Raw genomic sequence first — 22,334 nt, 5'->3', positions numbered from 1 at the left:
TAGATTCTGATCCTTCTTCAACCTCCTAAAATCGTATTCCAATCTTTTTTAGGGTCCCAATACTAGCAGGCATCAGCTTTATCATAGTCCAACTCCTTGTAATAATCAGCAATAGCAAAAACATCCAAATAATCTTCATTAACTCTAAGTCATTCATTAGTGAGATGGATGTATACACAACACTACCATCAGAAGTTTGGGTCTCAAATCTTCTTCCATGGTGAAAAATAAGTTTCAGTCGATCACTCATCTAAAAAAACACAACAAAATAAATCAAAATTTATCATCGTAGAAATAGGAATTTTCAGAAAATGCAAAATAATCACTTAATAAAAAAAATGCATAATTATTAGAATGATTAAAATAGAAACCTTAAACTCTAGAACATAATGACAAAAAAAAAAAAACAAATGACAGAAAATATGAAAAAAATAGACAATGCAAGCATGAGAACCACAACCTCCCATAATTATTACCTAACTAACAACAACACAATTCAAACAAGTAATAGGCAATAAACCTAAACCTTACCTTTCACCTTTGCCAATGTTAAGTACGATAATATTGACAGAGATAAAAAGCTTCAATAACCAAATAAGCGGATGTCGTGAAAGAGCATTGGCTAGCCACAACGATTGAGACTTGAGGGAGACAAAGAGGCAATGAAGGCGAGAAGATCATCTTTGGCTTTTTGGTGAAACAAATGTTTGTTAACGGAGATCTCTTAGAGAGTTTTTTTTTTTTATTTGAAGAAGACATATTATAATGTGCAACGACGTTGTTTTGCTGTAATTGGAGCCTAACCACTGAACGACGTTGTTTGGCAAACTGCCAAGTTGGCACTTAACTGCACACATCAGTAATGTTAACATGACTGGTAATTTTCGGACAACCGGTAACTCACGCTTCTAAGAGTGAGGGGTACATTTGGTCATTTTAAAAAGTAAAAAATTTAATTTATGTGAATTGAGAATTTTAGGGAGCCGAAAACAAATAGAGTAATCTATCAAAATGGTACTTGAAAAGTTCGCATCGCTGACAAAATGAATCCCAAAAGATTCTAATGACAAATAAGCATCTGAAAAATTTAAAAAGACGACAAAAAAAACTAGATATTAAATATACATTTTAAAAGATAATTTTAAAAATCAAATTTCGATATAAATTTAATAATTTTTTTAATTTTATTGTGAATGACCATATTTTTTAAAAATAAAAAAATCTAGAGATCAAATTTTACTCTAGATTTTTTTGTGTACCTTCTAAATATTTATTCAAATGTTGCGACAAATTTAGATCTAATGAATAACTTATTTGCTAAATATGAAATATTTTGTTACTTATAAAAAATATAATATTTATTAATCCTTTTTGTCGTATCCTCAAATCATTAAAAAGTAATTTTTCGATAACGTCTTTTATTTTTAGGGACTTTTTGTCCATGAACAAAATCTTTTGTATATTGAATTGGTAATTAACCTAAACAAATATTATTGGGCTTGATTGAAGATAAATAGGCCCATATTTTTATGGCTTGATACTTGCGGGGGAGCAACAATAAACGTAGAGAGGGGGCCACCGAGAAACTTCCACTCAATCAAACAAAAACTAAAATCGCAGCATACGAACACACAGTTAATAGATCTCCTCCTTCTCCTCCTCCCTCTCCTTGATCCATTCTTTCTTCTCACGATCGCCGGATCCGAACTTTAATCAACAAAACATGGCTGGTTTCAGCGGCGATGAAACTGCTCCTTTCTTCGGATTCCTCGGCGCTGCCGCTGCCCTAGTTTTCTCCTGTAAGCCCCTCTTTCCTTTCATTTTTCTTCATTGCATAGATAGATCCCTTTGCCCCAATTGCCCAACAGGCAAAAAATGGATCCAAGTTGTGATTTTGATGTGTGGGGTGTGGTGTGTGGTGTGATTCAATTGTTTGATTTAGGTTCAATTATATGCAGGTATGGGTGCGGCTTATGGCACTGCAAAAAGTGGGGTTGGGGTTGCATCGATGGGTGTGATGAGACCCGAGCTTGTGATGAAATCAATTGTGCCAGTTGTCATGGCTGGTGTGTTGGGTATCTATGGTTTGATCATTGCGGTTATCATCAGTACTGGGATTAACCCTAAGGCCAAATCTTACTATCTCTTTGATGGCTACGCTCACCTTTCTTCTGGTTTGGCTTGTGGCCTTGCTGGTCTCTCTGCTGGCATGGCTATTGGCATTGTAGGCGATGCTGGTGTTAGGTATTTTGTTTGTCTTACTCCCACTCCTGAATCCTAATTGGTTGTGGTTTGTTTGTAGGATTTAAATTACTTGCAAGCCATAATGCATTCTATAAGTTTCAGTGATTTTAGTATATCAATGATTGATTTAATAATGAGTCTTGTTCTTGTTTGTGATTAAGGGTAGCCAATGATTCATCTGGCCTTTAATTCATGTGATATGTTTTGTTTGATTTAACGAGTTGCATATAATTTTATGTTTTTTTCTTTAGAATATGTCTGTAACTTGTATTAGTTGTCTTGCCTTCCTCTGCTATGATGGATATAAGATCATCCCCTCATTCTACTTTAGCATAAAAGGTGATACTGAATTAGAAATGTTTAATGCTTCTTTTGTTAATCTTTTCTGTCTATTTTATAAATTCTGCTGTGGTTTCTGGTTTGTTCGTTACATTTAGAATGCAGATTTTAGCAGAGTATATATATTGTTATATCTATTATGATGGATGAACTTGATACTTAATGCATTGCATAGGTGAAGTTTTGTTTGGAAATTGTAGTTATATGGATAATTAGTTAATTACACATTCTTTTCTAGTTAGAATAAGTATAGTCACTTTTGCATGTATGCAACTGTACAATAAAGAAACAGCTATTCTTACATATAGTAGTGATTAGATAAAATAATTTGGTTTACATGTCCAAATGGAAAAATACAATTTTATTTTACAAAAATGTTGAAAGACTAGCATTCATGTTGATTGTTTAAATCCAAAGTTCTTAATTATCTAAGTGCTTTTGGTAACTTTTGCAGTTGCTGCTTTTATTATTATACTGCAATTCACTATGTATATACAACATTGCTGACTGGATAAATGTTTTTAATCTTTGGTTTAATGTGTTTAATTTGACATGCTAATGTTAATATACTGGTTTTGTAGAGCAAATGCCCAGCAGCCAAAGCTTTTCGTTGGAATGATTCTCATTCTCATCTTTGCTGAGGCGTTAGCGTTGTACGGACTCATTGTTGGCATCATCCTTTCTTCCCGTGCCGGCCAATCCAGAGCTGAATGATTAATAGAGAGTTCCCTGTTGGTTGTGGTGCACAGACGCGTAAATTGTGAATGTTACCAGGGATTTTGTATTGGCAAGCTTTTTAGCTTTGTCATGCTCCTCATTCGTCTTTTGCAGGTTATCCAGGAATAAAACCCGTCAAACTATTTATTTGGTCATCACTGTGTTTAGTATGTTCGATTCGAACTAGATTGGATTTCTCTGTAATAAAACAGATGTTTGTGTTGGTTACTATATTGTTTAATTAGTATTATTTCATACTCTTCAGTCAAGTCTCTCTTTATGATTTTGGAACTATAAATGTTGATATGACTTCGTGTAGTGTCTTAATTCTTGTATGAAGGTGGATTGCTATGTCAAATTAAAGATTTCATAGTGCCTTAGCCGTGTTTGTGAAGTACTCAAATGCAAAGAACATGCTATAAAATAGGAAAAGTACAAGTACACAACTTCTAACTAGTCATCTGTAATTAATAAGTATTAATTTTGTATTTTTAAAAAGATAAAATTTAAATGAATGACAATTTGAAAAATGGAGTGTAGTTTAAAAATATTTGTTGGTTTGTGGTTGGTTAGATTTCTATTAGTTACTTAGTGGGATTGAAATAAAATATTACTAAATGTATTGTGTAGCTAATAGAAAGTTGTATTTTTATTATTTAGGAATTGGATAATCTCTTCTTGATTTGTTGAGGGTTGATAGTGTTGGAGTTGGAGTTGGAAGTATTTTTGTTTCAACAACTATTTTAAGTTGGCTTTAGCAAATAATTCAAGGTGGTTTAGAGAGTGGCAATTGCAATCATTCTAAGAAATGACAAAGTAAAAAAATATATATGAAAGACATTTACCAAGAAATTGTTTACTTCTAAAATTTAAAAATGGTCAATAACTAATTTTGAAGATCAAAGACATTCACTTGATGAGGATGCACAAAGATATAAAGTCGATTTGACTACCAGAATCCTTCTTTTAGGGTTGAACCTCCAAGAAAATGATATTAGGAGTTTACTCTAGTTGTACTGATTACTGAATCATGGACTGCTATCTAAATCTAAGACTACATCAATCATTTTGTCTACTGAATTTCTCTTTGTTTAGGCCAATGCTTTTTGTTTTGGAGACTAAAAAAGTGGATTGCAGAGTCTTATACTCGATCTGGAAATGTATATTGGTTAATGAATTTTAAAATAGAATAATGTTAAACATTCAAGTCTTTTTGTTAATTAAGTCCAACTAAATTTATCTTTCATAACAAAAATCAGGATGTGTAGCATTACTCTTTCAAATATGCAATCGGGATGATTGAAAATGGAATTCAAAAAAAAAAAAAAAAAAACGGTTGTTCCATGACAAAAACAAAGTACTACTTCACTTTTAATCCTGGTGAAATGTTATGCACTTATACTAGTTACTAGCACAGTATCTTAAAAAGTTAGATCAATTGATAATGTTCGGCTTTTTCGCGATTTACTAATATATTGAGCATTAAAAATATTCTTATCATTACTTCATTCTTTACATAATTACAAGAATTGAATATCTTTAGTTCAATACCTTTTCTGTTTCACGATGCCAAGTGATATTTTAGGACAGTTCGGTTGTGTTTGTTTTTGAAAATAGAATAAAACAAGATACAAAAGATAGAAACACAAAATTTTGTGTTCTTGTATTTGGTTTGATGATAAACTAGAACTGTTTTTTTGCTGTCTCGTGTTCTATCCTCGTCTTTTGTAGTGTGAGTTTTTTCTGATTTCTGAGCTTGGCAGAACTCTTCGATCTCCATCTGTCTCTTGGCCTTTTCGTGGAATTTGGCGAGAGTCTTTGGCTTGGCTATGGTGATTGGTTCTTGAAATTTTTCCGGCTGGAGTTCACTCTTGATAGCATGCAGATATACTTCGGGATGAAGATCTAGTATGGTGATAGCTACCTTTGTGAAACGGATTATGTAATCTTTCAAGCTTTCGTTCTGACCTTGTTTGACTGTATTCAAATAGTCGGAATCGTGCAAGTAGATAAAAGAAGCTGCGAAGTGATCTTCAAAAAGTTTTGCGAGTTCCTGAAAACGAGAAATAAAATCTGCAGGTAAAGAACAAAACCAATCAAGTGCAGGACTGTCTAAAAAAGTAGGAAAACAAAGACATAAAACAGGGTCAGAAGCACCGTTTACTATCATTATTGATCGGAATTTTTTGATGTGCTTCTTTGGGTCTCCTAACCCATCGTAAGGAGTTAGGGTCATCGGCAAAATGAATCTTCTGGGCATTTGAAAATTCATAATATCAGCAGTGAACGGCCCTACAGCATTGTTGGGTTCATTATCTTCGTTTTCTGGCCGAGCTTCCTCGTGCAAAGGAGTTTCAGAAGCGTGTGTTGGATCAGATTCGTGATCTTCATCCTCCACTTGTTCGGTGCGATCACCATTGTTTTCAATCCGAGCATTAGTCAGCTCAACTATCTGGTTCGCCATCCTTTGATTTTTCTCCGCCATGCATTGGTTAGTTTGTTGTAGTTCGGTTACCATCCAAAGAAATTCAGAGGGTGTTAGTGGAGGCAGCTCAGCCATGAATGGATAAAGGAAGCTTTGAGGCCAATAAAAGGGATGAGGAAAGATTTTGTCTTCGTCTCCACGGTGGGTGCCAATTGTTCTGACCTGGGTTGCCGAGGTATAACTCGCCGGCAATGAGTTTTCATACTGACTTGCAGGTCGTTGTACTGAGCTTATATTTCCAGTAGGGATGCACCTCGGCACGGAAGTGAACAACAAAAGGTGGAGAAGTACCTGCAAAAGGCACTCCAATACTTAAGTCAGTTCAATGTATCCAAGAAAATACCGTACCTTCCTTATATGTAGGATGAGGTGTTTTGTGGTTACGTTTTTTATGATTATTTTCATTGAAAAGCAGTTATATCATATCGAGATGTTGTGATTATGATCGTCCGTTTGGTTCCGAGTTGTACCGTTTGGACGAATTATTGCTCATTAAACCGAGCTATAACGTATAATCTCGAGTTATGACTTTTTAATTAGATTGTAACAGTCATATCACAAATTGTTCTTACCTAGGTTGCCGAGGTATAACTCGTCGGCAGTGAGTCTTCGTATCGACTTGCAGGTCGTTGTACCGAGCTTATATTTCTAACAGGGATGCACCTTGGCGCGGAAGCGAACAACAAAAGAAGGTGGAAAAGTACCTGCAAAAGACACTTTGATACTTAAATCAGTTCAATGTATTCAAGAAAATATTGTACCTTTCTTTTTTGTGGTTACGTTTTTTATGATTATTTTCATTGAAGAGCAATTATATCATATTGGGACGTTGTGATTATGGTCGTCCGTTTGGTTCCGAGTTGTACCATTTGGACGAATTATAGCTCATTAAGCCAAGCTATAACATATAATGCCGAGTTATGACTTTTTAGTTAGATTGTAACAGCCATATCACAACCCCCAAGTTTGGCTTGTTTCAACCTGCTTCATTAAAAATATTGTCAGGTCAAACTTGGGGGCTGTGATATGGCTGTTACAATCTAACTAAAAAATCATAACTCGACATTATACGTTATAGCTTGGCTTAATGAGCTATAATTCGTCCAAACGGTACAATTCGGAACCAAATGGACGGCCATAATCACAACGTCCCGATATGATATAACTGCTCTTCAATGAAAATAATCATAAAAAACGTAACCCCAAAATACCTCATCCTACATATAAGGTACGGTATTTTCTTGGATACATTAAACTTACTTAATTATTGGAGTGCATTTTACAGGTACTTTCTCACCTTTTGTTGTTCGCTTCCATGCCGAAATGCATCCCTGCTAGAAATATAAGATCGGTACAACGACTTACAAGTCAGTACGAAGACTCACTGCCGGCAAGTTCGACAACTCTGATCAGAACAAGAACAAATTATAAAAATCTAATTTATTCTCATTTTTTTCATTCAAAAAATTTGAGAAAAAAAATATAATAATAAAAAATATAATTATAAAAAATTAATAAGAATAATGAAAGAAAAAATAAAAAATAAATTGTGTCTTTTATTAATGTCTCTGTGTTTTCGTATCAGAATAGACACAAAATACATTAATTCAATATTTGTGAACACAATATTTTTGTATATATCTTATCTGTTAAATACAATTTTATATCTTTGTATCTTTACTTCAATGTTCCGTCTCTATAAACAAACGCAGCCTTAAAGAACTTAATTATATATTGCCTTTTAATGTCATCACTTAAACTATAAATTCTTGAATAGAATTCCATTCAATATCTATGGTGTACATACTAACATTATTATTTAATGATTAATTCATGCTTAACAGTACTACAACACGTTAATAGTGAATGTCTGAGTGATGTGCATTTGACTAACTTTCGACTTGGGTGAGTCACGTGATAAAAAAGAATCCTAAAGAAAGTACCAATATTTTTGGTATTAATATCTACATTAGTTAGTAAACACATATTCGTGGTCAATTTAGACATATAATTGATGGAACACGGATCAATTTTCTAAAATCCATTTTTCCATAAATTCTAAGTTTCTAACTATGGAACTTTTTTTTTAACACCAATAAAAATTCAACACACACTTCTTTGGTTAACAAGAGAGGAAAAAAAATTTTAGTGAATATTGGATAGGGGAAAACTTTGTTTTTCAGGCCTTTTCCTATTTCATAATGTAGTTTAGACGGCAAAATTTCAAATCACTCATTAGTTGAAAAGTAATGGCGGAATTTGAGAGTATTGAGACCAAAGTTAACAAGTTTGCGCTAGGATTAAGACTCCGTTTAACTCAGACGCTGTCAATTTAAAATTTAATCAACACTTTGTGTTTGTGAGCTGTTTGTTTGTGTTGGAAGGGGCAAATTAGTTCGAGTAAAATAAATAAATAAATAAATAATCGCCTTACCCGATCTTCCATGTCTATATTAATATTGGGAGTTCTGACACTCAATAGCTCCCATCTTGCACATGATTCAAACGATTATATAATTTGAGAGGACCCTTAACGGTCACTGCACGGTAGAGTATTATAGTAGTAGAAGCTTTTGTCCTTCCACTACCGTGTTCAGCTTTGTAGATCTTATAACCCAGATCTTCAGGCATATTCTAATACGGTAATACCCACGTTATCGCTTCTTTTACCAGTTTTTATGCCACTCCCACTTGTGGAGAATCTTCGTGCCGTTGTAACGCTACCACATACTACAAAAAGAGTGCATGGCATCGGCATCAAATGCATAACCTCAACCTACCCTCTCTAGATTGGACCTTTTATCCCCACAAAACCTGATGGGATCACAAATAGGAAGCTTCTCTATTTAGCAAAAGAGAATTTAATGAATGTGAAAAAATTAAAAAAAAAATGTAATAGAGACAGATGGCTTAATTATTTCCTAACACCTTCCCTGAATCTCTGATGCACTCCAAGAATCCGCAAAAGCAAATTAAAGAGGAAAAATAAAAGAAAGAGAGGCAAGAAGACAGAATCCTATTCAAATCCAATAAGTGGATGGATATGAGAATGACCCACAAAAAGTTCAAGAGTAGATGAGGCGTGGGCCAACTGCTTGTAAAAGCCAATCATATTATCCACTCTAACGCCGTTCCTCACGCCAATTTCTCTTTGAATAAGCAAGAAATGGAAAACTAAAATTGAAACAAAACAACCAAGCTTTGAATAAGGCAGCTGAAGAAACGACGTGGTGCAGACATTGTCCACTGAGACTGCAGGAGCACCAGACTGAGCACACCAAACACCGATGTCATTGCATTTCCTCTTGGGAACATGAACCTCGGACCCCACAACCTTAACGGCTAGCTAGCTTCATCCAACCCCGTTGCCGGAAAACTGAGTAAATGAACCACATGATGATGTCAGAAAACCAGGTGACGGGAACAGTGCCTACTACACTGTTTCATGATGCCGTTGCCTTTTGGCGGGAAATGCCAGCGTGAGGGCCCACATTCCCGCCCCCAATTTGCCCACACTCGTCCACGTGGACCTCGACCCTCCATTTTGTCAATGACGTTGACCGTTTTTGAGTGTGAGAGAGCATCACGGATTAAGATTACACTTGGCTCACTTTCTTGTGGTCCCCACCTAGCCATCTCCGACTCCGGCACTTGAAGGGCCCCAAAAAAATTGAAAAAACTGGCTCCATTCTTTCTTTTCTTTTTCTCTTTTTTTTTTCCAACAAAGAAAAAACAATTAAGAACTACAAACTGTTACATTTATGAAATCAAATTAACCAAAAAAGAAAAAGGAGGATTGAACTTTGAACAAAATAATGTCAATCAAACTTTGCAGTGATGGGTTTATGTTATGCTGGAGAAGTTTGAGAGGTGGGATCGGCGGAGGAGGGGATATCAGGGCCGACACGGCAGCCTTCGAGCATGAAAACGATGTCGGACATGGTTGGTCGGTCAAGAGGATCAGGTGCCGTACAAAGCAAGCCTACTTTGACACCCAACAAGAACTCTTCCCACTCTGATGATTCTGGGTCCAATTCAAGCAACCCTGGCTCTAGTAGCTCAGTAATTTGACCCCTCTGTAGTTGCTTCTTCACCCACTTGACTATGTCTTCGTCTTGGGTGAACATCACGGGGCGCTTTCCTGTTAGAAGCTCCAGCAACACGATGCCAAAGCTGTATACATCAGACTCCTTGGTGGCTTCCCCGGTTAAGATTGCTTCTGGAGATACATAACCCAAAGTGCCAACTGAGCCTGAAGTTGAGGCTTCGCTTGGGATTGCTATTGTTAGCCTCTCTAACCCAAAATCAGATAAATGGGCTTCGAAATCTGCGTCGAACAGGACATTCTGTGGTTTCACGTCCGCATGGACCATTGAGGACTGGTGCAGGAACGCTAATCCCCGAGCAATTCCCAGTGCAATGAGGTGTCGCATTGGCCAATTCAGAACATGGCCATCTTGATGTGAAGCTTCTTGGAGGAGTGTTGCGAGGTTTCCATTCGGCATGTAGTCGTAGACTAAGAGTCTCATGTCTGGTGGACCAGCGTAGTAGCCTCTTAGAACTGTTAGGTTTCGGTGCCTGACTTTGCCTAATGATTCAGCTTCTTTTCTGAACATGTTCTCGTCCAATGCCCCATCTGGGAGCCTGCGGACGGATAGGACCATGCCATCGTTGTAGCATGCCTTGAATACTAGTCCAAACCTTGTTCTGCTCAGCACATTCTCCTCGTCGAATTGTCTCGTTGCCTCTATTGTTTCGGCCAGTGTGATTTTGGTGTTGAACATAACCAGCTTTGGTCCACCGTTATCAGTGCTGCCTCGGCCTCCACTTGCCCCAGAACTGGCCCTTGCCGGGCTCTTTTTCTTCTCCCCCGAAACCCCTTCTTTGAGCCTCTTTCGCCATCGGAGTAGGCTGAAAATGTAAAAGCAGCAACACAATGCAAGTAATAAAGCTCCAGATGCAATGATGATAATCAAGACAATCAACCTCTTTTTATCCTTTTTGGTCATCTCCTCGCACTTTCTATCCAACGGCTTCCCACATAATTTCTCATTACCTGCAAATGAAGAGGCATTGTTGAATCTAGAGCCCAATGCTGGAGGTATCTCACCGTCAAGGTTGTTCCCAGAAACGTTGAAGTAGACCAAGCCAGGGATCATAGAAAGATTACTAGGAATTTCCCCACTGAAGTTATTAGCAGAGAGATCCAGCATTGTTAGGTTTGACAGATCTGTCAATGCCTCTGGTATGTTCCCTGAAAGATGGTTGTGATCCACTAACAAAGAATTCAACGAGGAGCATTTGGAAATATCCCCAGGCACATCCCCAGATAAATTGTTCCTGCCCAAATCTTTTTTTAGATCATTAGTTATGTTTAAAAATTGTCAAGAACTTCAACATCAGAACAGTTTCCAATTTCCGGAGGAATCACCCCCGAAATGTGATTATGAGCCAATGAAAGCACGGTCAGCGAACGAAGAAAGCCATAGTTTTCAGGTATATGGCCAGAAAATCCATTAGAGCTGAGATTCAAATACTGCAAACTCATCAAACTGCTAAACCCTTCCGGTACATCACCAGATAACTTGTTCTCCTGCAGAGCAATGACTTGTAGATTTGGCAGACCTGAGAGCTCAAACGGCAACTCACCTGAAAGATTCTGTTTGCTCAAGTCAAGTGTAGTGAGCCTGAAAAGATTCCCCACACTAGCAGGAATTTTTCCAGACAAGTCATTGCCACTGATATTGAGAACAATCAATCTATTTAGATTTCCAATAGTAGGAGACACTTCACCACTAAACTTGTTTCCACTGAGGTCAAGCACGGTCAAATTGATCAACGCCATTATCGTATCAGGCAAGGTTCCATTCAAACTATTACCTCTCAGACTCAACGTTTCAAGAGAGGAAAGGTTACCAAAACTCACCGGAACTGAGCCATGGAAGTGGTTCCCCCCAAGGGACAGCACCTTCAATTCTGTCATGTCACCGAAAAACGAAGGAACTTCGCCGGAAAGCTCGTTACCTTCAAAGTCAACCACACTCAGCGACCAGCATTTCTTGATTTCCACAGGAATGGCGTCGGAAAACGAATTGTTGGCCATCTTTAACTGCTCCAGTTTGGTGAGGCTCCCTATCTCCGGCGGAACCTCGCCGGAAAGTGCATTGCTGGAAACATCAAGAACCGTTAGCGTAGTGACATTGGTTAACCACAAGGGAAATTTGCCTCGTATGTGATTGTTCTGAACATCCAAAACCCGAAGAACAGTGAAACACGTGCTCTTCGTCTCAGGCCCCACGAAATCCGTGAAACCGTTGAATCCAAGTTGAACTATCCGAAGCGAAGGCGAGTGGACCGAAACGTTGCAGAAAAAGGAGGCTGGAATGGAACCAGTGAGATTGTTCTGTGATAGAGACATCACCTGAAGATTCGGCAGGGCAGAAATCGCCGACGGAATCACGCCGCTGAGAGCGTTTCCTTCAACGCTGAGGTGCACGAGAGAAGAGCAGTTCGCGAGCGCCGAAGGTAGAGTTCCCCTGAGGAGGTTGTGATCGAGCCAGAGGTACTGCAGCTGCTGAAGCTGCCCGAAGCTCGCCGGAAGCTCGCCGGAGAACTGGTTGTACGATAGGTTGATCAGCTGGAGCTGAGAGAGGTTGGCAATGGCAGTTGGAATCTCGCCGGAGAAGGCGTTGGATGAGAGGTCGAAGTACTTGAGGCCAAGAGGGAGCTCGCCGGAGACTTCTCCGGAGAGGTGGTTCTGCGCCACGTTGAAAATCTGAAGACCGGTGAGGTTCCCGATCTCCGGCGGAATGACGCCGGAAAAAGAGTTGTCCTGCAAGAAGACAGAGTGCAGGAGTGTGCATTTGGAGAGAGACGAAGGAATGGTTCCGTTAAAGGAGTTCGAACGGAGGCTTAACTTGCGCAGCATGCGCAACTCGGAGATTCGTTCAGTGAGTCTGCCACCGAGTTGAAGGCGAGGTACGCGCAACTCAGTGACTCGGCCGCTGGTGCAGGCAACGCCGCGCCAGTCGCACGGGGCCGCCGGCGAGGAGGGATCCCAGCCGTTGAGAGCTCCTAGAGGATCGTGAAGGTTGAGCTTGAAGGACGTCAAGGCTTGGATCTCAGCAACGGTTGCGGCGCTGCGATCGGCGCAAGATAAGAAAGGTGCGCACAGCACTAGAAATAGTAGAAGAGCTCGCATTGCAAAATGGTTTGTTAGTTGTCACAGCTTCGAAGAGAAAAAGAAAGAAACTCTGACAGACAGAGCAGTGTTATAATAAAAGGGAGTTGAGGTTAGCGTGGTGTGAAGGGGCAGCGCACATTAGCAGAGTGAAACAGAGGACTATCATTGAGTAGGGGTGGCGTAAGTGTGCGCCGATGTGCGTATTTGCCGGATTTAGCAGCGCTATGCTACTCTCCGTTTTTTTTCGTACGGAGAGAAAGAGAGAGAGAGAGAAAGAGACTCACACTCACACACCCTATGAAGTTTCTGTTTCTGTCTTCTTTATTTGGGAGGGTGTGTGTTTGTTAGTGAACTCTGCATCTTTCTTGCCATTTTTTTATTATTTATTTTATTTTAGGCTCGTTTCCCTCTTTCCCAAAACTAGGAACGCTTTGAAATAGCACTTTTGAAAACGGCACTGTGTGCATTTCTCATGGGACCCTTGGGTCTACTTCCTTTCTAACCTCATATGATGTGGTATGGCTTGAATCATTGAGTAGTTCTTTGCTCTCTTAAAAGAAAAATATATCAGTTTTTTAATAAATTTTCATGTTGATTATTCCAGGTGTTTCTGATTGTTTTAAATACAATTACAAGATCTAGAGCAACAAATAGCCTTTAAATGGACCAAAGTTGTAGGTATTTTTTATTAAATAAAATTATGTATCTTACTTTTTGGTCCCAAATCCAAATACATAATAATTATACGAACATGAACATGTTTGTACAAGAAAATATTCTTTTTTTGGTAGTTTAGTTATTTAGGTCGTGGTCTTGTCTATCTCAAACTACTGTTTTTTCTCTCTTGGACATATTTGGTTGGAAGTAGATGAAATTGTTTAGTGTTTTTTGTCTGATGATTGAGTATTTGGGGAAAAGCTGGGGGGTTTTCATGCTCGGACGGCTTAGACATATTTTTAACTTGTTTGGCACTTTATGCTTACACCCCATGAATATAGCGGTGTGTTTGATTTTTTTCTAATTCTCTATAAAGTTTTGTATGATTCGTTCCCCTTTCGATTGAATGGTCAAATTCAAATACATCATATGAAGTTGAAAGCAAAAGCAGCCAAATTTTTCACTATAGCTTAGGCTTTTGAATCCATTTTAGCCATAAAGTTCTGGTGGGAAAGTGCAACAAAGGCTTAATCCCCGAGGTACAAATTGGATTAATGTCCATCAATTCGGTGGACCATAAATCTCATAGTCACACTGATGGACTTTAGTAGTTAGAAATATCTTTCGTACATATATTCACTTTAGTTGTAAACATTGACAATGTAAAGGTTGCCAAAAAAATTTCAAATCAATGCGGTGTTTTGGGATCAGGACAAATATTACAAATTTACAACCAACTTAGTAAATAAAATTAATGATTAAAGAATAAAGAATCAAATATATTTTGTATGCTCCAGCTAAAAAAGGTTTAAGCTTTAAAGACACAATCCATGGTTTCTTAAAATCTGTAGTAATTAAAGAATGGTCCAGTGAGTAAGTGGTAGTAGTAATAGAAATTGATCACAATTCACAAGCATGCTAGCTGGATTATTGAGTATGGTGCAGTGGTTGAGAAAGTGGGATTTAGCAATTCCTCAAAATAAAGATGTGTTAGGAAGCTGTTTAGCATTTGCATGAGTTTTGGTGAAACACCCTAATAAAAAAACTAGGCTTAAAGCCTTATTTGGATTATATTAATAGTTGATACTTCAATTTTTATGAAATTTTTAAAATAAAAATTTTATATAAACAATTTATAAAAAAAAATGAATAATTAACTTTTATTTCTAAAAGTCATTTAAAAATAGTGAGAGTCTTAATTATTATAATCGGTATTAGTTAAAAAATATGAGTAGACTTAGTGATATTAACACAGAAGATAGACGTATTAAACTATAAAGTTAAAAACAATAAAAAAAACTTTACTCGTTAAAAAAATCAAACATCATGATCATAATTGTAGTCACTCAATAAAGATCAAATAAGGCACATAAAAAATCCTAACTCTCGCACTTTGCATAACTATGACTAAGACAGCTACTTATCCTCCATTATTAAAATGAATTTGAATAAGTACTTGACCTTTTGTGTCTATGTCCTTGATATCTAGCTCTTAATCATCTTATAATATATTGCTCCTTTTAGCTTAATCGAGGAGTGTATTACTTCGTGTTGCATCGTTTCTGTGGAGAAGAGTGAGAAACAAAGATTTTCAGTAGTTTATTTATCTGGTGTCATTGTATCCATCCCCAACCACTCCGAATTTTAAAATAAAAATAGTGATGATGCAATGTAGTTCAATTATTATTTTCAAAAGTTCTTCTTAGTCAGAATGGTGTGGCTTTTAAATGCTTCTTATTTACTTATGTTACTACTCATGTGACTCATGACTAAAATGCATATACTATTAAATCATACAAAAATGTGAACACAAGAACCTTAACTTGGTTTCTCTTGATATTTTTCTAACTTCTCCTTATTTGAACTGAAAACAGTCCATTGTTGATATGGACTCTAATGCAACGCATGAAATTGATTTTAACTTTTCTTAAACATTCTTTTAACATTATTTTGATTTTGGAGGGTATTGAACTCAAACCGTGTATAAAATTTATGGGAGTCCCCTCCTTTACCGAAAGTTCTATCCCAAAAGTTTGTCGAATACCTTCTCTTACCGAAAAATCACTTTGATTATCTTGTCTTTGGGAATCACCTTCCCTTATCGAAGGATTATTCCCTCGGTTTTTTTATGTACATAAGATAGTTGTTATAATGCTGAATGTGTATGTAATAAAAAGACATTGTATCATGACATCTGAATGCTAAAATAAGCACAATTTTGTTGATGAAGAGAGACTTATTTCATGGCTAAACTTTGTATGTGTTTTGATATAGATATGAATCTTTATTTAAGGGATAACATTCATTCCTCTAAGTACATGCATGAAATTAAGATTTGGAGTGATTATGATTTGGGTAGAAATCGATAGACCATAAATCATTAATAAAAACAATACGAGAAATGAATGAACGATGAGTTATGATGATTGAAATGTCTTATAAATATAGAGGTTGCAGAAAATACGGATCCTATTCAAATCTCTGAGCTCGTGTTGAATTTATTGTAGAAACAAAATATCTATATTCCTGATTTCCATAGTTAGCATAATTCACAGAGGATATCTCCTCATATAACATATGAATGAAATTTGTGAATAAGTTGTAACGAACAAGGGGGCAGTAACTAAATGGAAAAACAATATAATGGGATAAAATAACCATAATGGGGGCAGAGTCAGTTAGAGAAAGTAGACATGCGGAGCATGGTCCGAATGTTCAAGGCGTGAGACGCAGCAGCAGAAGACGCACTATTAGTAGAAAATTGGAGAATCATAAGCGATAGAGAATTGTAGTATTTGCCTCTCTTCTTTTTGAATTCACTTTCTCCCTCTTTTCCTTCATTCCTTATTCCAAGGCTCTCTTCTCTTCCTCTCTCAGGTTCTTGCAAGGAGTTCATGGCTGCTACTCTTTTATTTGCCTCAATAATTTCAATTTTTCATAGTTTCTTAATAACTGTCTTACTTTCTCCTCCCTTGCTTATGTTCTATCCATTAATTTCTTCAATTATTAATAGAATTTCACTACAATTTTGAGGCATATACCACTGTTTATTGTTCTATTACATCTTATAATTTATGCACCCTTTCAATTGGTGCTTTCATTTGCCTTGGCAAAAAACACTCGCATAAAAATTATGGAAGCTGAATTGAAGCGTTTGTCTCAGATGATAGAAATAGTGGCTGAGGAAAATAGAGCAAAATGCGCTCGAGCGCAAGAGGCGACGAATATGAAATTTGAAGCGATTTAATCGTCCTATACTCAGCTACTTTTCGATTGGTCCCGATAGCACTCCATCTCTCCCGAGTCTCCGCCTGGTTCGAACTCTGAAGTTGACAATTAGTCGCGTCCGTGGTCACAGCCTCGAAGGGTGAGCTTCGATCTTCCTAAATTTGATGGTACTTATGCGTTGAGTTGGATCATCTCTGCAGATCAGTATTTTGATTTCTTTCGAGTACCTGCGAAGGAGAAAATCGGCCTCGCTGCGATCCACATGACTGGCTCGGCGATTCCGTGGTTTCAAATGTCACAACGCTCCACTCAGTTTCGTTCATGGACGCAACTCAAGCGTGTGATTGAAATAGAGTTTGGCCCCTCCTTATTCGAGTCTCCCAGAGAGCTCATCTTCAAGCTGCAACAGCGGGGTTCTATAGGTGACTTCTACACTGAATTCGTAGCTCTTACTAATAGAACTCATATCGAACCTGCTGATGTGTTACGCGACTGTTTCATTAGCGATCTCCAGGACGATATTAGACGTGAGGTGAAAGCTCAATGTCCACCCTCACTGATGCGTGCTGTAAGCTTGGCTAGCTCTATAAAGACAAGTTTTTGACATCCCCGCGACACACTTCAGGTCTGGCAGCCTCTAAGTCCCTATCACAAAGCTCTTCTAAGTCCCACACCAACTCAGAAGCCAGCCCTACCACCACCTAAAAACCCAATTCGCCATTTGTCACCAGCAGAGATTCAGAGTAAACGAGGGAAAGGCCTTTGTTATTGGTGTGATGATAAATTCACAGCTGCTCATAAGTGCTCGAATCGACAATTTATGCTTATACAAGTGGCGAATGATGAGAAAAATGTAGTGGCGAATAGTGGAAAATATAGTTGTGTCTGAAGAAGATATTTTACAACAGTTCGATGCAGAGGTGATAGACCGTCACATTTCTTACAATGCCATCCATGGCACGTCGGATCAATCCACTATTTGAATCAAAGCTCACCTTGGTGAACTAGAAATCCAAGCGCTCATTGATGGTGGGAGCTTTGATTGCTTCATCCAGCCGCGGATTGAACAAAATTTTTGAATCTCTCCATTAAGCAAACTCTGGGAGTCCAAGTTATTGTGGGAACTTTTGACATTATGCAGGTTGAAGATCGCATTCCTTTGCTCGAGGTGATACTGCAGGGCTATAAAGTGTTGGTCCCTGATGTATTTGTTTTAAATGTTGCTGGTGGTGATCTTGTCATTGGAACCGCTTGGTTGAAATGATTGCGAGCCCATATTGTGGACTATGAGGCAGCTTATATTCGTTTCATGCATGAGGGTAGTTTGATTACGATACATCGGGAAAAGGCTAATGTTATAGCTCAGGAAGAATTCTACCATATCAGGAGACTTGTGCATACCAATTCTATTGCTGAGGCTTTCACATTACAGCTGCAACCTCAGGTTGAAGTTGCTCATTCTTCCTTGCCTCTGCCTAGCGACATATACACTGATTTGGTGAAACTACTGCACTCATATGTTGGGGTGTTTGCGCAGCCTTCGGGCCTACTCCTACAGCACTGTTATGATCACTGTATTCCTCTACTCAAGGACGCTGAACCTGTTAAGGTTAGACCCCACCACTACCCTCACAGTCAAAAGGCTTAGATAGAATTGATGGTCCACTAAATGCTAGATGACGGGATTATTCAACCGAGTCGGAGTCCCTTTTCCTCTCCAATATTACTGGTCAAAAAGAAAGATGGTACATGGCGCTTCTGTACAGACTATAGAGCCTTAAACAATATCACCGTTAAGGATAGTTTCCCAATTCCTACGGTTGATGATTACTTGATGAATTGTTCGGCGCTTCCATTTTCTCCAAGCTTGATCTTCGTTCTGGTTACCACCAAATTCTGGTCAGCCCTGAGGATAAATAAAAAACAGCATTCTGCACTCACCAAGGTCTTTACGAATGGTTGGTCATGCCATTCGGCCTCACTAACGCTCCAGCAACATTTCAGAACTTGATGAATGATGTGTTCCGACCTTACTTGCGTAAATTTGTCTTGATGCCATTCTTGTTTATACAAAGTGCTCTATTGGAAGCAATGGAATTGATTATTTAGGGCATACTATCTCACACAATGGCATCCACATGGAGAAAGCCAAGGTTCAAACTATTATGGAGTGGCCTCCACCAACCAATGTGAAACAACTGAAGGGATTTCTAGGTTTAACCGGGGACTATCGTTGATTCATTCGTCACTATGCCTCCATAGCTAGTCCTCTTACTGATTTACTGCGTAAAGATGCCTTTGCTTGGGATGATAGAGCCACAATTGCTTTTAAACAATTGAAAGCTGCCATTACATCCAAACATGTCTTAGCTCTTCCAAATTTTGAGCTACCATTTGAAGTTGAAACTAATACCTCAGGGACAGGGGTTGGTGCCGTGTTGATTCAAGAGAAGCATCCTATAGCCTTCTTTTCAAAGAAGTTGTCTCCTTCGCTGTAGAAACAATCAGCTTATGATAGGGAGTTCTATGTGATTACGAAAGCTGTAGCAAAGTTTCAACATTATTTGCTGGGAAAGAAATTCATAATTTGTATTGAACAGCAAAGTTTTAAGGCATTAGTAGGTCAAACTCTACATACACTTGAGCAACAAAAGTGGCTCCACAAGCTACTTAGGTATGATTATGAGATACAGTACAAACCGGGGGCATGAAAATATTGTCACTGATGCCCTTTCATGCTAATTTTTTGCAGCTTTGTCTCATCCCAATGCAGAATCGATGGGACTCTTAAATTGAAAATTAAGGCAGATGCGCAATTGCAAGAATTGTGGCAGCAATGTCTTCAAAACAAGCAGGTTGATCCACACTATACAGTTTAAAATGGTATTCTATTATGGAAGGATAGAGTAGTGCTCCCTGTAGCCAGCAGCCTCATTCCTCTTATCCTTCATGAGCACCATGATAGTTCAGGTGGGGGACACTCTGGTATCGCTAAGACTCTTTATTTGATCTGCTCCTAATTCTACTGGCTATGCATAGGGACATTCGAAATTATGTCCAGAATTACTTGATATGTTAGTAAGCTAAGGCCGAGACTACCAAGCTAGCATGGCTTTTTGTAGCCTCTCCCAAATATGGGATGATATTTGCATGGATTTTATTACATCCTTACCTCCTTATCATGGATACTCGGTGATCATGGATGTGATTGATAGACTCACCAAATTTGCCCATTTCATTGCTCTGCGTCGTGATTTTGATATTAAGACCGTTTTCGATGCTTTCATCAAGCATGTTGTTAAACTCCATGGTTTTCCCAAGTCGATTGCCTCCGATCGTGATGAAGTGTTTATTAGTAAATTTTGGCAGCAATTGTTCCGAGCTCAAGGAACCACTTTAGCGATGAGCTCAGCCTATCACCCGCAAACGGACGGCCAAAGTAAAGTCTTGAACAAGACTTTGGAAATGTACCTTCGTTGCTTATGTTTTGAGAATCCCAAGCGCTGGCTTGACATGCTTCCGTGAGCACAATTTTGGTACAATTCCACTTATCACAACAGCATAAAGATGGCTCCGTTCAAAGCTTTATATGGACGTGATCCTCCTTCCTTGGTCGGATATGAAATTTCAGTAAAGGATGAGATTCTATTACAGGAACTGTTGTTAGCTCGGGACAGTTTGATTGATCAATTTAAATCTAACTTGTTACACTTTCAAAAATTCATGAAGACTCAAGCTGACAAGCGTCAGCGATTCGTGGAGTTTACAAAAGGAGATTTAGTATTGGTTAAGCTCCAACCATACTGGCAGCACTTTGTCGCATTACGTCACAGCCAAAAGTTGGGATTGCATTATTTTGGACCCTTTCCCATCTGTAGAAAGTTGAGTTCAATAGCTTATCACCTGAAGTTACTAGCCGAGGCCAAAATCCACAATGTATTTCATATTTCTGCCCTCAAAAAAATCAGGGGCGAGCAATATGAGAAATACTTGTCACTGCCACTCCGGTCGAGTGAAGAAGGCCCTATTCTTAGTCCGCAAGCCATTGTGGACCACCGAGTCATCTTGAAACATGGCCAAGAAGTGCAACAATTGCAGATACAGTGGGGACAAGGTACATGGGCTGAGAAAACTTGGAAGGATGAAACAAAATTCCTCCAAGGTTACCCAGATTTCAACTTTGAAGACAAAGTTGAGGTTGAAGAGCGGGGTAACGTAACGAACAAGGGAGCAGTAACTAAATGGGAAAACAATATAGTGGGGCAAAATGACCATAATAGGACAGAGTTAGTTAGAGAAAGTGGACACGCAAAGCATGGTCCGGATGTTCAAGGTGTGAGACGCAACAGCAGAAGATGCACTATTAGTAAGAAATTGGAAAATCATGGACGATAGAAAATTGTGGTATTTGCCTCTCTTCTTTCTAAATTCTCTTTCTCCCTCTTTTCCTTCTTTTCTTATTATAAGTCTCTCTTCTCTTCCTCTCTTAAGTTCTTGTAAAGAGTTCATGGCTGCTACCCTTTTATTTGCCTCAATAATTCCAAATTTTCATAGTTTCTTAATAATTGTTTTACTTTCTCCTCCCTTACTTATGTTTTGTCCATTAATTCCTTCACTTATTAATACAATTTCACTACAATTTTAAGGCATATATCATTGTTAATTATTATATTGCATCTTATAATTTCTGCACCTTTTCATAAGTTGGCAAGGGGTTTAGAATGATTTTAAGGAAGTGAGATAAGATAATGGTTTTCTTTATAATAAAATGAAAAAAGTATATGAATGACAATTTGAAGAAATAATAGAAGATAGAAGAAATATGTCACCTAACATTTTTTTATAGGAAAGGGGAATATAATAAGAAAAGAAGAACTCAAATCGCTCTTAGGTATGTCCAAATTGTGTTAAAAGAATCTAACTCATGTTTAGGTGAAACATTCAATCTGAATCGTCACTTTACAATCCCTATAAAATTTTCTACGTTTAGGATTTGAAAATGAAGAATGTTAAAGAGTTATTAGAATTTATTATTTTTGGTCAGTAGTTAGCCATCAATGCTTAAAAATGTAGGCTAAAGTATGTTGTTGGTTTACTATACTAAAAAAATTGAGTTGATGGCTAAAAGTGATGGTCAAAAATAATAAATTCTGATAATTTTCTAGCATTTCTATTTGGAAATACCTATTAGATATAAATTTAGAGATTGGATAACTGTAGTTTGAGATATTTATGAAAAACTATTAGTATGTTAGACTGATTAGTTACAACGCGATTTTCTACTATGAACTTGTAACAGAGTTATCTACCTAATTAAATTTGATTATGTACTGAATTCAAAGAATATTCAAATCCAATAATTATAAAATTTATTATGATTATAATTTATATCTTAAAAGTTATTTATTGTCGGTTAAGAATTTACTAAAATTAATATTTTTAAATTTTAAATTAAATATATTAATTTTTTAACAGCATTAT

At 37.7% G+C, this 22,334-nt stretch overlaps 2 protein-coding genes across 3 annotated transcripts; one reads left to right on the top strand and one right to left on the bottom strand.

Annotated features, from left to right (window-relative positions):
* LOC107642941 (V-type proton ATPase 16 kDa proteolipid subunit) lies at positions 1,535–8,358 on the top strand. 2 transcript variants are annotated; one of them, XM_021123054.1, is made up of 3 exons: positions 1,535–1,799; positions 1,959–2,298; positions 8,347–8,358. In XM_021123054.1, exons 1-2 carry the CDS (start codon positions 1,724–1,726, stop codon positions 2,279–2,281), a joined length of 399 nt encoding a protein of 132 aa, XP_020978713.1. In that variant the 5' UTR covers positions 1,535–1,723; the 3' UTR covers positions 2,282–2,298; positions 8,347–8,358. The 2 variants fall into 2 exon arrangements, with proteins under 2 accessions (XP_020978713.1, XP_016201938.1); XM_016346452.2 differs by lacking the exon at positions 8,347–8,358 and adding an exon at positions 3,165–3,658 and having other exon boundaries at positions 1,959–2,244.
* LOC107642939 (probable LRR receptor-like serine/threonine-protein kinase At4g36180) lies at positions 9,457–13,472 on the bottom strand. Its single transcript, XM_016346451.2, is given in 2 exon segments — positions 9,457–11,168; positions 11,171–13,472. Coding segments are annotated over 2 exon segments (3,351 nt in total). The 5' UTR covers positions 12,987–13,472; the 3' UTR covers positions 9,457–9,633.

The sequence above is a fragment of the Arachis ipaensis genome, chromosome B05, assembly GCF_000816755.2.
Source record: "Arachis ipaensis cultivar K30076 chromosome B05, Araip1.1, whole genome shotgun sequence".
Classification (NCBI taxonomy): Eukaryota; Viridiplantae; Streptophyta; class Magnoliopsida; order Fabales; family Fabaceae; genus Arachis; species Arachis ipaensis.
Note: the sequence above shows the minus strand (reverse complement) of the source record. Positions and strands in the feature narration are given on the sequence as shown.